This window comes from Tachysurus fulvidraco, chromosome 19, assembly GCF_022655615.1.
Source record: "Tachysurus fulvidraco isolate hzauxx_2018 chromosome 19, HZAU_PFXX_2.0, whole genome shotgun sequence".
Taxonomy (NCBI): Eukaryota; Metazoa; Chordata; class Actinopteri; order Siluriformes; family Bagridae; genus Tachysurus; species Tachysurus fulvidraco.
In genome coordinates this window covers 16,032,720-16,050,540 of record NC_062536.1, presented here as the reverse complement: position 1 = coordinate 16,050,540, position 17,821 = coordinate 16,032,720, and the positions used below count along the sequence as shown (strand labels likewise).

General features: G+C 37.2%; 1 protein-coding gene across 4 annotated transcripts in view; it reads right to left on the bottom strand.

The window, feature by feature from the left end:
• Positions 1 to 17,821, bottom strand: part of scube1 (signal peptide, CUB domain, EGF-like 1) — a 77,753-nt gene that overhangs the window by 10,708 nt on the left and 49,224 nt on the right. For all 4 annotated transcript variants that reach the window (XM_027151489.2, XM_027151490.2, XM_027151491.2 and 1 more), the window contains 5 exons: positions 9,481 to 9,597; positions 4,183 to 4,305; positions 3,217 to 3,333; positions 2,564 to 2,686; positions 2,320 to 2,439 (listed from right to left, as the gene is read on the bottom strand). In XM_027151489.2, coding sequence (XP_027007290.1) covers positions 2,320 to 2,439; positions 2,564 to 2,686; positions 3,217 to 3,333; positions 4,183 to 4,305; positions 9,481 to 9,597 — 600 coding nt within the window. The remainder of the gene's footprint in view (positions 1 to 2,319; positions 2,440 to 2,563; positions 2,687 to 3,216; positions 3,334 to 4,182; positions 4,306 to 9,480; positions 9,598 to 17,821) is intronic.

Genomic DNA, 17,821 nt, shown 5'->3' with positions numbered 1-17,821 from the left:
AAATTCATGCCACTTATGAGCATACTAAATTTATTTTTGCAAGCTGAAGACAAATGTAAACCTTTTATTAAGTTTATATAGTCAGGAAAAAGTCTTAGTATTTCAGAAGAATAATAAAATCATAAGAGTACCACAGAAATAGCATGTACACATGTACAAATTAATATCCGATTCAAAGGTAAAGATTTACAACTGTCATGGATAGCTTGGTTAATTCCACACCAGGGGGAGTTCCAGCAGGGGGTTGTTATCTCCCGTGCCATGTGTCTTTGTTTGGTTTGTACTCACACGTGTATTTGCCCCACCCGATCCTTAATTCTTTCCCCACCATTGCACACCTCTCCCATATTTTTCTTAATTGTTTCCCCTATTTATCCCTGCCATGTTTCATTTTGCAGTGTGGAATCCTTGTCTTCATGATTGTCTGTGGTTTCTGTTTGGTGTCACAGTCTGTGTATTTATTTATGTAGTTTTTTAGTTTCGGCTTCTTTTCTGGTGCAATTATGTCCCCCCTGTTAATGTTCATAAATTATGCCTGTTTGCTATCCCTGAGCTCAAATTTCAAGCCCTCCGGGCAGCTTTCCTAGATTTAAGTTTGTCTTCTATGACTTTTTTCTGGACTGTGTTTCTTCCTGTTTTTAGGTTTTCTTGTGTTTTTTCCTGCTTCCCATGGAAGATGCCACCTCGCTCCTATGTCTCAGAAGGATGTTACCTGTCTGATCTGTTTCTCTGGTGCTCGCTCCGGTTCTTGTGAGACACGTCACTTTTATCCTGTTTCCCGCAGAGGACGCCACCTCACTTCTTGTCTGCAGAGGATGTTACTGGCCGGTGTTTTGTTTTGTTTTTGTTTTTGTTTTTTTCCTGGTCTTCTGTGGATATTATCCTGTGGGGATGCAGCCCAGTTTTGGACACACGTCAGAAGATGAACCCCCTCAGTATGTTCCTCCGGGGTACTGTCAATGATAGCTTGGTTTGTTTATCCACTGTGCCATGTGAGTTTGTTTGTTTTGTGCCCTTGCATGTGTTTTCCCCACCCAATCCTTAATCTGTTCCTGCCTCTACACACCCGTCCCTTGTGTTTCGCTAATTACCTCCCCAATTTATACCAGATGTCTTGCGCGTGTTTGCTGAGTTCTTGTTCTTGTTTGTTACCTGGTGTTCACTGTTTTATGGCTTTGGTTTTTATATATTGTTTGGTATTTTAGTTGCTATATTTTTCCTATGTATCCCTTGTTTGATGTCTGTCCCTGCACTTGGGTCTGATTCTCCCTGCCGTTGGTCCCCCGTTTCCCTGACAACAACTTCCAATTTTAACGGAAACTAAACTATACTGTATGATTAGTTCATATTCTCTGTTTTTTTCCTTTACTTCATGTGCTCGTGCATCTCAATGATGTCACATACAGAATTCATCCATGCATAACATATTGTACCAAATTACTAGTGCGCAAAGTGTAATTTAATCTTGTCTAAAGAAAGCATATAACCAACCTCAATTATCACTGATCCATGCCATGTAACAGGAAATTGAGACAAAAGAATATCTGATTTAAAATTCCCACTAAACACCTAAAACCTTGAATATTTCTTCTAACAGAAAGAGGATGATACTGAGAGTATTAAGACCACCTTACAGTCCAGTGCTGTGGCTTATAACATGTGATGACTAGTGAATACCACCAGATGACAGCAGAGAATGAATGTACCATGTAGTCACTGTGTGCGTCCTGTGTGGTAAGTTCAGGGTTCAATAAAAAAAAATCCTATAAACTATAGGCCTATAAACTATATTACTGTTTCTAGAATAATTACAACAAATTCTATTTTGTCACGAGCAGTCACTTCACATCATACTGTGTACAGGTATATTTGGCGTAAGTGATCAATAAAATTGATTTATGACAAATACATTTTTATCTATTCAGCATGGAAAAAATGGAATTAAAAATGCATTTGTTAGCAAATTGCTGTGGTCTTGCGATAAAAAAAGCTTCTTGGATAAAAGGAATTAAACATATTAGGTCATGTTTGTTTTGGAAATAATAATCAGAACTGTAAAAACACCAAATGGTTTTAGATTCTAACTCCAATTGTATAATTGATTACATACAAAAATAATGCCCTCCCCTAATCTGTCTCTATTATGATTTCAAGGATTCATTCAAATAAGCCATTACCCTAGTGCAGGGTGACATCATTGTAATGATTTTTTTTTAACATAAACTTGTTACTTTCCTACAAATTCTGATGTGAATATGAGGTAATCCCACACCTCTTAACCATAATGTGATGCTACATGACCTGAGCTGAGACACTGACCTGCCTGGAAGAGGGCGTTTGACGGACAGGACAGAGAACACGTCTCCACTCCGGCTGTCTTAGTGCAGCTGAGCAGAGCGCGAGGTGCCGGCTTGCCATTGGGTAGACAGGTCACCGCCTCTGATGGCCACCCAGGGATGGTCACCATGGAAACACCAAACACACAGATGCATGTGTACAAATGTAGACATGATGGTTGAAAAATTAGTCTATAGAGACGAATGTAAAAAATACCAAGACTTACCAATACAATCTTTCTTGTTCCAGTGGAGTTTCTTACCAGGAGGACATCCACACTCATAACCGCCCTGTGTGTTCACACAGCCGTACTCACAGCGCCCGTTATTGATGCTGCACTCATCGATATCTGCAACACACACAGTGCATATAAACACAGGAACATCTTACTAAATTAAGGCAACAAGATGGCATCCATTTGCACAGTTAATACCCAAAACTGAATATGTAGTCAAACAATATGAGCTCTTTATATTTTATAAAAATTCTACTACAGAACACACACACAAACAGGCACACACACACACACACACACACACACACACACACACACACACACACACACACACACACATACACACACACATACAAACACACACACACACACACACACACACACACACACACACACACACACACACACACACACACATACACACACACACACACACACACAAACAAACACGAAAACATTACTATTAGGTTTATTTGTCTATTCAGGAGCCATAAAGTGTGAGCAGCTGTCATCAGCCATCCGCTGCATCTCATAAAGTACCTCAGTAAACAGACATTGTGTGTGTGGGGTGTGTGTGTGTGTGTGTGTGTGTGTGTGTGTGTGTGTGTGTGTGTGTGTGTGTGTGTGTGTGTGCATGTACACACCTCCGCAGTGTGTGAGGCCATAGAGAGTGTAACCCTTCTGGCATACACACTCATAACTTCCTTCATAGTTGATGCAGATGTGATCACACATCCTCTCAAATGAGCACTCGTCAATGTCTGAAGCGGAGACAAAAAAATGCAACATTGAACATGAGACACTTCTGGTGAAACAGTTTCATAGAATCAGAGCCGATCATTCATGTCCTCATTCATGTCCTCTGAGCCGATCTAGAGCTGATATCAGTGGACTTTATCTCATAATATCAAGTTTAGAAATGCATTCAACAAAAATACAATAATAATAATAATAATAATAATAATAATAATAATAATAATAATATTAATGATGATTATGATGTCGGTAAATAGTTTACACAAAATCCTTCCTGAATAAATTAAATAATTAAAAAGAGATAATAAAGTCAATTCTTGATAAATTCTTGAGAGATTAAGAGAGAAATAACAATATGAATAAAAATGTAAATGCTCAAAAGAAAACAAGTAAGACAAAAAAAGAGAAAGAAAGGGAAGAAAGAGAGATAAAAGAGAGATAGAGTATAAGAGAGACGAAGTGATTGAGAAGAAGGGAGAGAAATTAATAGATAAACAGATAAAAAAAAGGATATTCAAACAGTCTGGTCCAGTTCACCAGTAAACGTGACCCAAAATCACTTAATTGTCACAGAAAGAGGTCATTTAAATGACATCACAACTAACCAGTCTCCTGTTACAACGATCATCATTTTAAAAACTTTCAGAGTGAAGAAATCCAGTGACGTGTCCAGGGAATTAAGGGGTTATGAGTTATTTACTGTTTAAGGTGATTAAATATGGAGCTGTTTAGCTATAAAGCAACATCGACATTTTTAACATTATCGTCAGTGGAAGAATATATTGATCGGACACACTGTGACAATAAAGTGGCAGTAGATGTGACGGTCTCTCTGTGGCCTGAGCATCACTTACCTTGACACGTGCGTTCGTTGGTGAGGAGTTTATAACCTTTGCGACAGCTGCACTCGAAGCTGCCTACTGTGTTTTTACACAGATGATCACAACCTCCGTTATTCTCCAGACACTCGTCTATGTCTGTGTGTGAAGAAACAAAACAGTAACATATTAAATAATGAAATCATATTAATATGATCAGTCTCACGCTTACACTCAGATGAAAGATCCTTAAATAACAGAAAACGGCCTAGCTTTCAATGTAGAGTAAATCATACTCTACATACAGGCTTAAACACACACACACAAACACACACACACACAAACACACACATACTTATACTGTGTGTGTGTGTGTGTGTGTGTGTGTGTGTGTGTGTGTGTGTGTGTGTGTGTGTGTGTGTGTGTGTGTGTGTGCGTGATTTCTACATTCCATTATCAGTCACATAATTCTCACATTACCTTGAAATAATGTGACATGATGGCTGTGAAACACATCTACTGTGCTGACTCTTTAATCGAATTCTCTATTCACGTTCAATTTCCCACTAGAATCATAGCAGAATATCCTCAGGTCTTCAGCTGTAAAATCTAATTTAAGATCAATCTGCGGTGATTAAGTAAAAGTGAATCAATGTCCTCATACATGTGGACAAGTTTATATATGTGTACACTGGGGCAGGAAAGTCCGGTGGAAATATGGTGGATTTACTTTCCTCTATAATCTCTGTAGAGTGGCAATAAGCTCAGTTTAGCTTCAGTTTTAGCTGTTTTATTGGTCCTGGTCAGGATTTTTTCCATGTTTGCAGATGATGTCAAAGACTACTGAACACTGAAACTTATAAATATAGCATGTATCTCTTTAGTCATATTTGTAAGTTATTACAAATGTTAAAGTATTTTCAAACTATGGAGCAAACATTAGCAATAAGTCTACACAGTCTGTTGAAATCCAAGTATAAATGTATTATTGTTTGCATATTGTTGTCCTAAGCTTAAGATTACACTGAAACCTGCAAGTACTGAAGATTATACAAGTTATAATCCTGTAAATCAGTGTACACACTTTTGCACACAGCATCATGACCTGTTCTGAGGCACAAAGCTAGCAATCTTCCACATAATAAGCTGTAATGGGCTTTTTTTAATTTAACAAACATATTAAACATTTCTACATCTTGAACTGACAATAAATAAATAAATAAATAAATAAATAAATAAATAAATAAATAAATAAATAAGACAAGATGACTGCAAAAACAAAATGGAGGTTGCATGAACACGAGAGAGAAACAGAGAAAAAATTTATAACAACATCAAGTTGTTAATCATCTGGTGTAACAGAACATTTGTGATAAGAACACAGGTCCCGTCAAGATCCAGGAACTAGCAGCTACTCTCAGAGGTGCTTTGTCGTTTTTCCAAATATTTAAATGTAAAAAGCAATTAAAATTAATACGTTAGTGGAAACACAAACCTTTACAAACAAGCCATGATGGAGCGTCATGATCCAGCTCTCAGCAGCAGAAACATTTTTACAGAGTATTTTCAGCAGCACACCTCAGGGAAGCTAATCTTGAAAAAATGCAGTGCCGAACGTGCCAGTTTATTTTTCTGCAAATTAAACGGCCTGTTTTATTTGCTTTCTTCATGAAGGGATTATGCCACAAAATAACATGGGCTCTGCATGTTCGCGACCAGAAGAGAAAGACCAGGAGTCCATGATGTAAAGCTGGCCAACTATAAAACAGCCCCGGAGCAAAAATCATCAGAGGAACGATAATTTATATGTGGATGGGTGAGCTCAACAACTAAGAAAATAAACAGACATGTACTGAGAAAAAAGACAGGAAGAGAGCAAGACACTGACATTAGCGAAAATAAGTCAAGAAATCTAGTGCTGGTCAAGAAAACTAGCAATAAACCATCTAGTTTTTTTTACATTTCTACAACTAACCCGATGATGTTATGTGGAAATTTGTAGGTTTGCTTAGATCGCTAGATCATATTGAATCATATGTCCTTCTAGCAACTTAATTAGATATGGAGCAAAATGACTCATACATACATTATGATGAATTATATTTATTTAGCACAATCACCTTAGCACAGTGGTGGCAGAAGTTGAATACAGCGGTTTGGTTTTATTCTGTAAAACAGCAATATCTGGCTAGCTAGACTAGCTCACTCAGCTAACCAGTACATGAGCTGTACACTCTCTTCTTTCTGTCTCTCCCTTTTTTTTGTTCTTCTCTCTCTCTCTCTCTCTCTCTCTCTCTCTCTCTCTCTCTCTCTCTCTCTCTCTCTCGCTCTCTCTCTCTCCATCTCTCTGTTAAAGCAAGTGTCTGTCAGTCTGTCAGCAGCTTGTCCTGTCTCTTGTCTGTCTGCACAGATTAACTTTCCTGTCTGTCTACTGCTGAAACAACCTTTACTAGCCGCATTGGATTTCAACAATACCCTAAAATGATTATGCTAAATACTTATACTAAAATGATTATGTTACTAGAGCAATACCAGGCAGCTCTATGATGTATTATGGAGAGATTATTATTATTATTATTATTATTATTATTATTATTATTATTATTATTATAAATATCATCATCATCATCATATATGCAGATACTAAACAGATGCAGAAGTACTGGCATGATGAGGCCAGTGAAAGAGAAACACTCACACACACACACACACACACACACACACACACACACACACACACACACACACACACACACTTCAGTAATTCTATGATGTACACCTGTACATTAAATCCATTAGTTACATACACCGGGGTTCAAGTACAGCCTTCTGATAAGTTTCATTGTGTGTTGCAGAATGGTGCTTTTTCATCTTGTGACAAGCTTCTTTAAGAGTAGACTTTAGAGAAATGAGTGATGCCTCAGTTAACAGTCATACTATGCTCCTTAGAACAAAGTAAATGTAACCATGACATGGTGATTAGAGCTATAAAATTCAAAGAATATTTAAAAATATATAACATTATGCTGCCAGGATGTAATTAATGAGGAAATGAAGCTAGTGGGTGCAAGTGTTGAGGATGCAGAAGATAGGGATAGGTGGAGAGAGATGATTCACTGTGGCAACCCTTGAAGGGAAAAGCCGAAAGAAGGAGAAAAATATATATAATATTATGCTGCCACAGAACAACCAAAGAATGATGGGAATAAGATTAGGAATTGACCTTGGATATAAACGCACAGAAAGAATTTTTAAATCTTAACACAACAGAGTACAAATAGACAATCTAGTCAACTTGCACTAACTTGAATAGGTAAACAAAGCCAGGCAACAAAGCAATAAGAAGACAGGGATGAATAACTCTGTACATTGTATCATTATAGATGCAAATATCTTGTTCGCTCTTCAAAGGTGGGATTTCTAGGTATTAATGTTCTACTGTGCAAATGTACAATCGTTTAAAATACAGCATGTCTAAAGCATTTTTTTTTTGCATGTCAACAAATCGTGTTTAACCTGCAGGCTCTGAGTTTAAAACATGATTTAGACATTCTAAGAGTTTTCTGATCTAACTTGATTTGATCATGTGGTCATAGTGAGTTTTTATAAACTTTACCATCAGGCAGCACACAACAAGGTCATTCATCAAGTGTTTATGTGAGATAAATGGCATGTCACAAGGTAGATCAAAGACATCATGGTGGATTTATGATAACAGACCCTCAGGCAGGCCTAATTATGAGGGTGGGGAACCGCCGGACCAACCTAACATCTGTCTTCCAGGGTACTCATTTGAATTCATACACATACACACACATTTACCATCTGACATTTGAAGACTTCCTCTGTGTTCTGTTCAGGAGGTGTGTGTGTGTGTGTGTGTGTGTGTGTGTGTGTGTGTGTGTGTGTGTGTGTGTGTGTGTGTGTGTGTGTGTGTGTGTGTGTGTGTGTGTGTGTGTGTGTGTCAGATTTACCGATTAAACAGTATCGGGTCTGCAGTGTCTTTATGTGCAGTCCAAACAAGTCCATCTCAACTATTTTACACACATACATGCCACATGTCTCCCCTTCTTAAGAGACCGTCTCAGTCACATGACTACAACACATCCCTATGGAAACCATGACATAAAAAGGCCCGAAATAAACTGTGGCCATTAGTATGACCTTAATGTACCTTAACCGGAGTTCATGTAGATCATGAAAATTGATTAAGAAACTTATTAGAGGTATTGACACCCTCCAAGAAAATAGAATAAAAATATTTCTTAATATTTGCCAAAACTATTGACACCATTAATAAATACAGACCTTTGCTAAGTATAATGGGAGCTGTACTTCAAAATGTGTGTTGAAGTCAAAATTAAAATTGTTTTGAGAAAATTTTGCCTTTGGTTCTTTCAACAACCTCAAACATACATCTAAATTAACAAAGAAATTATTATGGGATGTGTAATCCGGAATTTGCAATGGCCATTTCGATATTGGAAATCCTGTTAACTGACCTGTAGATTAAAGTCTATAACTAAAAACAATTTGAAATGTTCTATAAATGTATTAGTCATTACAAGTCTGTGCTGTTATTATCTCCTGGAAAGGCTTCAGGTATCATTAATTGTATGAGTGCCATTGCATAAATACAAAATATACAAAGCATAAGTCCAACATTTCTTGAAGAAATATTGTATTAGGCAAAAAACTTCAAGTTTAAGGTTAAACTATCAATCATTAGAGTTTTTGGGGGGGTTTTTTTGTTTTTGTTTTTTTGCTTTATATATTTATTTTCCCCAGGAAGGATGCCAGTGCCTCTGGAGCTGTTTGTACCTAGACAAAGCACACACTCCAGTCGCCTAAGTGAGTGCTTATTTAGCGTTCCCCTCTCCCACTCTCCTGTGGCATTTGTTTAGAGAGAATCCACCATCACGCTGGACCAAGATCATTTAGCGGCAACTTATCTTTGAATACATGGCCATTGACGTCAGAGCTGGATTTCGGAAGCGGGAACGCTTCGCAGCCAGAGCAACAACAACAACGAACAAGGAGCCATTCCACTCGGGAGGGGGACGTAAAGACGTGGATTGAGTTAGTCTTGGCTAAGGATCACTCACATAGGCACATGGTGCTACCTAACCATCTACAGCAAAGGAATCCTTCTCCTGGTATACCTGCAATTTAATCTTGCAGTCTAAATACAGGAAATGTAAAATTGCTCCCTGACATCCAGAAGCGTTTGGAAAGAGAAGAAAAGTGGAATGTTCCTCAACATTATAATATACACAGACATGAAAACACAAATAATATACACAGACACAGACACACACACAAACACAAACTGACCTTTGCAAGTCTTGCCATCAGGCTGCAAGGTGAAGCCGACTGGACAGCTGCAGCGGACTCCGGTAGCCGTGTCTTTACATGTGCGATCACATCCACCATTATTTACCGCACAGGTCTCTGGGTAAATATTAACACACACATACAGATATATATACACAGCATAGGTATGTCAGTAAAAAAGGACACAGACTCATTCAACCTACATTTTAATGCAGTATACTCAGTAAGGTAGATACAGATTCTGTTATGATGTACGCATGAAACCACACGAAATTACTCCCATTAAACTATAACATACACTTCTGGTATGAAGATTGAAGTGCAGCGTAATATGATTTATCTTATGTTATAATACATTCAGCAAGAAACAGGAAATGGCATATGACACACATAAAATTCCCAAAACAATAACCCAAATTTGCAACCAGTACAACATATAGGATTATGTCACATAACATGATATGACAGCCTACAGATAGCCCTAGTTTCCCAAAACAATCTTAGAAATTAAAGGCTTCTCAATAGATCTTTAGGTTCTTACAAGCTTTAGACTCATTCAAGGGTTCCTTTTAAACCTTTTGTGAAAGGGAAACCATCTCTTGTAGGGTTCTACAATGATCCTTTTTAGTTCTGCCAAAGTAGATCAAGCATCAATCATTTTATGCTTTGTGCAATGGGGACATGTTGGGATAGCCTAACATGCATGACTCAAGAATCTCAGCTTTCCATTATGCTGGAGTTTATATGTCAAACAAACACTGACTGGGTACACATGGAAGTTTATATTCAGTTAAATATGGGACTGGAAACCAGAATTAGGCAAAAACAATTCAGCAGGGTCAGTTGGCATTCGTGGTCTGCAACGTACATGTGAACAAGTCAACATGTCTTCAAATTTGCACACAGAGAATTATATTTTAGTCATAATACCAAAGAAGTAAAGTCAGAAGTGTTTCGCTTGCAAACTCTATCCTGAATCTGTTTGCGAGTGGAGCCACATTCCTCCTGTAAAATGAGGTCAAAGGTGGCATGTTACTTCTCAATTTCAGTTAAATTTAGTCCAAACTTACAGCAGACTAATGCATTTCTGGTGACAGTATGTAAAAAAAAACCTGATCAATACTGGCATCTACTTAAGTTCCATCCAGGAATACCAGGATTTCCAGGCTTTCTGCACTCTGTCTTTGATGGTTTCACCAAAGGGTGTCCATTCAATTAATGTAGATGACTGTCTCCTTTCCTTACCCATAAGTAAGCAATTCATGACTCTCTCCTGTAACATGTCAAGCCTGAGCCACCCTCTATCACAAGATAGATTTGGTTTTAGGTTAGTTTTAGTTTTCTGAGTCCATCTTTAATGGGTTCAGACATGGCTACATGACTTGCACCTGGACCCTGTGAAACACAAACATATCATGTGCATAGCAGTCTTGAGTCCATGGAAACAAAGCTGCTTTTCCTTTGCTGGTGTGCCCCTGGGGTCAATTTTTTCCCAAAGAAAGGTGGTTACAGCTGATGCTTCCTGTTTAGGTTTGGCACCACAAGGGAATCCACAACATTGAGGAGTTGCAAGGTTGTTAGCCTCTTCTGACCTTGCCTACCATTTGCTGATGTGCTTCATCTCCCTCAAATTTGCTGACCTGTCTTGGCTATGCAAACAGATGAGGGCATATTTGAGAGAATGGTGACTGCATCTGAGTTTTGTTGGGTCTTTTGCCAGTACAATTTTTTTTTCCAGCCATATATGCTTGGATGACTTACCATCGGAAGGATAGACCGACTGTCTCAACTGAAATCTACAACCAGATTGCCATCAGCTAGGGGTTAACATTGGGCCAGAACCACAGTGGGTTTACTATTCAAACCTATAAAGTATACCATTATTGTATTTATTTTCAGCCAAGATTGGCTGGAGAAACAAAGAGTACCTTCTCTTATGCACTTAATGTCCCATGATACTAGGTCAACTCATTAGAGCCATGGCAAAAGATGTACTGCAAGTTTATGCACTTGCATCTGAAACATTCTTCATCAATTTCTCACACAATTACTGTAGTTCAAGGTCCACAAGGTCCTTCTCCTATGGTTAATCACTGAAAAAACTCCATGTCTGCAGTAAGACCCAGTGAAATGTTTCTCCATTTCTCCATTCCCAATATAAACCTGAAATTTGTAGCTCTACTAGATGGGTTGTATATGGATAATCCTTAGAATGTGGTGATGTAGTGGGTAGCATTGCCACCTCAATGCTTTCTGGTCCCCAGTTATATAATAACCCACAGTTGCACAATTGTGTTTGTGGAGTTTTGTGGTAACTGTGGAGCCAGTTATTGGAAAAGCTGCCCTAAAATGACACTAGGTTTAAATATGTGTGTGAATATATTTAGGCATGATGTCCTGATACTCCTGTCCTCAGTAACATGCAGCAAGGTGAGTCTCATTCTTGATGACTCGGTATTTGTTATACAACATGTTTTAAGGAAATATAATTGTACCTGCAAAAGAACATGTGGTACTATAAAATTCTGTTAATCAAAATTGTCTTATAGTATCTCACCTTGGTGTGTTCCTATACTAGCTGGGCTTTGTTAATACCATATCCCGATCTATGCACAGGTACATGAAGAGTATCCACTGTGCTTTGTACCACCTACAGCAGTATTCAGAGACCCCCAGTTCCCTAGGTAATTTAAAATGCAACCCTTAGAATAAAATAGTTTCTCCAGCATCCCAAAGGTTTGTTTAGTTTGCACCTCTGGAGGAACCTTTAGAGGGAGTGTAAAGAACCCCACAACAGAGTGCCTCTCTTTCAGAAACAGTACCTAGGAGAACCCGTTTTGTAAAGCCCATTGTGTAGTGCTTTGAAATGTAACCTTCGATCAAGCTTGAACATATTTGATGGACTTTAGTTTTGCTATAAAGTGTACATTCTGTTTAAATGCACATACAATGGTTTGTCTAACTGCATGATCTTTTCTGTAATTTTGCATGACCTGTTTTGTAGGTTTAGATGCTTTTAAAACAAAGCATCTAAAGAATTTCAGCAATTAATAAAACTACACAGTACAGTGAAAAAAGAGAAACATTAACAAATAAAAAGTTTAAATTGGTGATTAAAGCATATTATGAAACAATTAAATGTTAGTGACAAAATGCAAACAATGAGGCATTCGGTCGTTTTTCTCTTATCTCAGGTACAGTACCTTCGGACGAAAGATGAATTTTAAGCTGGAAAAAGAATGTAATGAACAGTTAAAAGAGGAAGCAAGAATGTTAATTCCATATTATTCTATTTGTAAACAGTTGTAGAAACTGTAGAAATTTGTAGAGCATTTGATTAATGTATAGTTAGCAAATTTGGATAACTTCAGTCAAATCAAAATGTGCAAAATGTCAAATCAAACCCAAAGATTAGTGACCTGATAGTTCAGGTCATTTAGGCATTCCAGAACAGCCACTAGTTCATGGTCATTTTTTCTAGAAATGTTTTTCTTTCTGATTCCAGTCCTTGTAGGACCCCTAAATTAATCTAGAAACATCCAAAGAAACCTTAAGGAGCATTTGTGGAGCTCTATTGTTTTAAGAGTGTAGTAACTATCTTATTATTCAATTAAATATGCAAATTGTCACTGTTTACATTTGGTATGTCATTTGGTCATATAGAAAAATTCAAACTCCAACATTGTATAAGAGATCTAGCTCTGACAGGAAGTGTGAAAAAAATGTGTCCAAAGTCCAAAGTTTTTATTTTTAAATTTGAAGTAATATCCCATTTATAAATAGTGAATATGGTGTGAATACCTGACAAATAGCCAGAAGGTTTTTAGATTTCACTGTGTTGTTATATAGCTGTTAAATATTTATTTGTCAAGCCAATAACTTTCAATATTTGTATTAAAATCTACCTTAACCTCTTGAGACCCAAATGTCCTCATATGAGGACATAACATTTTCTCACAACTTCATTGTCTATATATTTATTGTACCAACCTTATATGAGGACTGTTAGGTATAATTCTTTTGCAAAACTGCTTCCTTGAAAACACTGATTAAATTTATAGTTATCAGCTATGAATTAAGAGAAACAGTCAGTAGAAATTGTAATGTACACAACAGTAGCATAAGGGTCTCAGGCGGTTAATGAAAAAACAAAGGATTCCTTGTAAAAATTATAGATAATCAGCTCAATTCTATATATCTGAGTCGATTGCTTTCCAGTGTTTAATAAGAGAATAATCCAGCACATGCTCTTATAAATTCAGATGCTTCTGCTGGATTTTCATATATATATTCATTCAAACATTCCAGTAGGGGACAGAGGTGGACAGGGGGAGCTAGAATAATTACTGTATACAAGCATAAATGTGCAGCAATTTCTGTCAGAGCAGTTACATAGTAACTTTACACACTAAGCAAAGCATAGATAGCACGAGGGCCAAGGTGCAGGACATGAGGAAACGTTTATTTGGAGTCATGATGCTGATTTGCTCATTTGAACACGCTAAGTGTGGATGAGGAGATGACCTTAGAGACCCACAAGCAAATTCAGGGAGACTGAATTTTGTAACTTGGAAGCAGGAGGAAAGTGAAGATTGTAGTAGGATAGTTTTGTTTGAAAGAGCCTCAAATCTTTCTAAAATTATGTGATTTATACCGGTGGCCCTGTTATTAGCGGATCTTGCTACAGGCCATTGTACTGCACATGTTCTGTAACAGCTGGATGCACATAGCCTAGGGTCACACACACACACACACACACACACACACACACACACACACACACACACACACACACACACACACACACACACACACACACACACAAACACACACACACACAATCAATCAATTACAAGAGCACAAATATGGTATGCCTTGAAATATTTGGGTAGCTAGCTATCCGGTGGTGTGTTACACCCATGGCTAGTTGAACTGGTTAGCATGTATAACTTGTTTTTAGCATATTCTGTCTTTGCTGTCTGTGCTGTATATTGTTAGAATTTGTACTGTACTGCGTTGCCCACACCCTTAACCCACAGAACATTTATAATGTTATGTGGAGCTTCTTGAATGATAGACATCTGGGTTTTTATAACTATGAGCTAAAGTGATTTGGGTGATACCATGATTCAGCTCCTGTGTCCTATTAAAAAGTAACTTTAAATGTAATGTAAACATTAAACGACCTAACCATACTTTACAACAACCTATGTGCATATTTTAGATACAAATTATTAATATATTTCATTAAACCAAAATCTACAGCACTTAGTATTTCTGTCTGTCCCCTTACAATAAAAATACACTTTACCTTGAAAAAACCTTCAATAACCTTGAATCTTCCTTTGATCATTGATTTAATTTCCTAAACCTTGTTACCTAAACACAACCACAAAATCCTGGTAAATAAATAGTCAGAATGAAAATAATACAATTTTAACTCTAAGTACATTTTTACACCCATTGAGCAAGCCTGAGGCAACCCCCTGTGCAACCATCTTCCCCCACCAAACACCAAAGAAACTATAACAAACCCACTATTTACCTTAATGAACAATAATTTCGCACTCAGTACCTCCCCCCTTACTCTCTGTCAGCACTTTAATATGACTACAGAGAAAGAGACTTTTCCACTGACGCTGAGTTTCCAGTTTAATCTGCCAGGATCGGTCGCATCCGGGTGCTGCTGGCCACAGCTGTGACAGCAGCACAAACTGAAGCGGGAACCCACAGTGTCGAATCTAACGTAGACCTGAGGTACAGCATTGCTACACATACACACACAAACCTTTCACACACACACAAACCATCCTGCCATCCAGCAGATTTCTGTGAGAAACTCATCTTGTGATATCCAAGAAATAAAATGAGAGGGTATAAAAGTGACGATCCCACTATAACCCACTCAATGAACCCTTGATTGTCTAAGCCGGTTTTGATTAGCAGTGCCAGTCTAGCGACTATCCAAAGATCAACATAAATGACTACTATTTAAGGACCTACAGTAAGGTCTAAAGACAGTAACGACTAGTTAAAAAATATAAGATGGTGTATAGAAAATATAGTGTAAGCTAGCACTTCTCGTTCTTGATGAACTTGGTGAATATGGCTCAAGTGAAGAGGTTTGGCACATGCTGAGAGCAATTTACATTTAAAGTGGGTAAATCCAACCCTTCCAACTTGGACATGAGTATTACAAAAATCATTAGCCAAGTTCAACAGTGGTGCTATAAATAAAAGAGACTCTTTCAACAAAACTGAGAAATGCCTCCATCAGATTCATTTGGTACGCTCTTTAAGAGCAGTTTGGATGTATGATATAATTTCGGCATTGAAACATAATCATAGCTTTACCACAGCACTTTGAATTTGAACTTCACTTTTTCACTTCTGAATTATTGAGTCTGATTGGTCAGAAGGTGTTGAATCAATTTCTACAGCAGCAGCCCTAAAAAAAGGCTTGTTCTGTTGAAAAAGCTAATTTACCACCACAGGAACATCTTTGCAGTGACAGTTTTTTGTTTTCGCAATAACACACTCTATTTTTAAGCCTATTTAACTTCTTATTAACTGCTATAGTTGATCTGTTCTGAAATGTCTCACAAGATTTATAGCTGCTATACAGTAGTATGCTCTTGAGCTATGTATGTAGAAGAGAACAGTACATACAGTACTGTAGCATCTTCTTCCTAGTGGATATTCATAAAATATGTTAAAAACTGGGTATCATTCATCTTAAACATTCTTTTGCATTTAAACATTTTTAAAAAAAAGTCATTCAAAGGCACAATTAAAGAGAAAAGAGACCAAGAGTGTGAGAAGAGTTTTCAGCACCTGTGAAAGATACCTGTTGTGTCAATAAATGGCAACATACAGTATATATATGATTATGAGTATATATATGGGTAATTTCAATGTCTGTGGCCTTAAAGGAAAGAAAGACGGTTATTGGTTCATCTGTCTGCTAAAGGGAAGAAAACAAGTGATGGACATTATTGTGTAATAATAAGAGAAAGAAAAGTATTCAAAAGAAGGGCGATTGAGAAAAAACACTATGTTCCTGTTCATAAATTAAAGTTATTATATTTTATTTAACAGATACATTTTCTGCTTTAAATCATTTAATTGCGCTTTCAATATCATCTGTGAGAACATTGCAGTTGTAGTATTAAGTGTCTAATAGTATATGCATAGAATCCTACACACCAAAATGTGCACGCAATGCAAAGGAAAAATATATTTTAGGGTAAGTGAAAATCACCTAGCACTCATAACTACATGCAATATGTTTTCCTACTAGTTACTAAATAATTCATGGTCGTTCATTTTAAATGTGTGGTGGTCTGTGGAAACCCACTGCATAACATCGAGGCTACATTTTTGTCAAAAATGATTAAAGGCATACGTCGAAAAATTATATTTCTGCAAATTATGTAGAAATTTACTTTTAAAACACACCTTTTCAATCTGGACACAAAATTTTACTCTGAGAACTACTCAAGAGCAGGATAAGCTGTGCTTTTTGTTTTACTAACTTCAAGAGAGAGAGGTGGGAACAAACTGTTTATTGCTGCTATAATGTGATAACAGGAACTAACTTGTTTTTATATTAAATGTAAGAGGTAACAAAGTGACTTTTGTTAATAAATATATAATTGACTCTATTGGCAGATTGGTGTGGTTTATGTAGGGTTACTTTTCTATAACTGCACACTATGTCAAGAGAAACATGTCAAGGGGTGTCCCAGGCAATCACACATACCTGTATATGCTTTACTAATAAGCTAGGAGTACTAAGAGTAATAAGCTGGGAGCTGAAAACAACCCCTTAGTTGTTTTTTTTAGAAATCCCATTCCAAGAGTTATTAGTTTAAACTTGGACTGCTGCTGTTATCTCTTCTCAGACAGTAGCGCTTTACAGTAGCTGAAGTCTGGCCTTAGTCAATGATAAGACTGAAAAACAGCAGGTCAGAAGCCTTCTTCAGTTTTAAGATCTTCTAAATTTAGAGTACTAAATCAGTAATGACTCTGAGTGAAAGAATACTAAACTTGTAAATGTTATAAGACTACATCTAAAGAAAGTAAAGACCCAAGACTAATAAAATATATAGTGTACAAAGGAAATGCATTTCATACAACACTAAAAGAAATAGTGAAGACAAATGTGTAGCACAAATAATTTCTGGTTCTTTGTTAAGTTCTTAATGTGCAACAGGAATGGCATAGGAGCTGTCAGAAGCAAAGGGGTTTAAAAAAACTTCATTACTGTTCCAATGCAAGGGAATATAGTAGGGTTGGGAGCAGGCTTGGGAAAGTTTAGAAGGAACCTTGTCATGTTTAG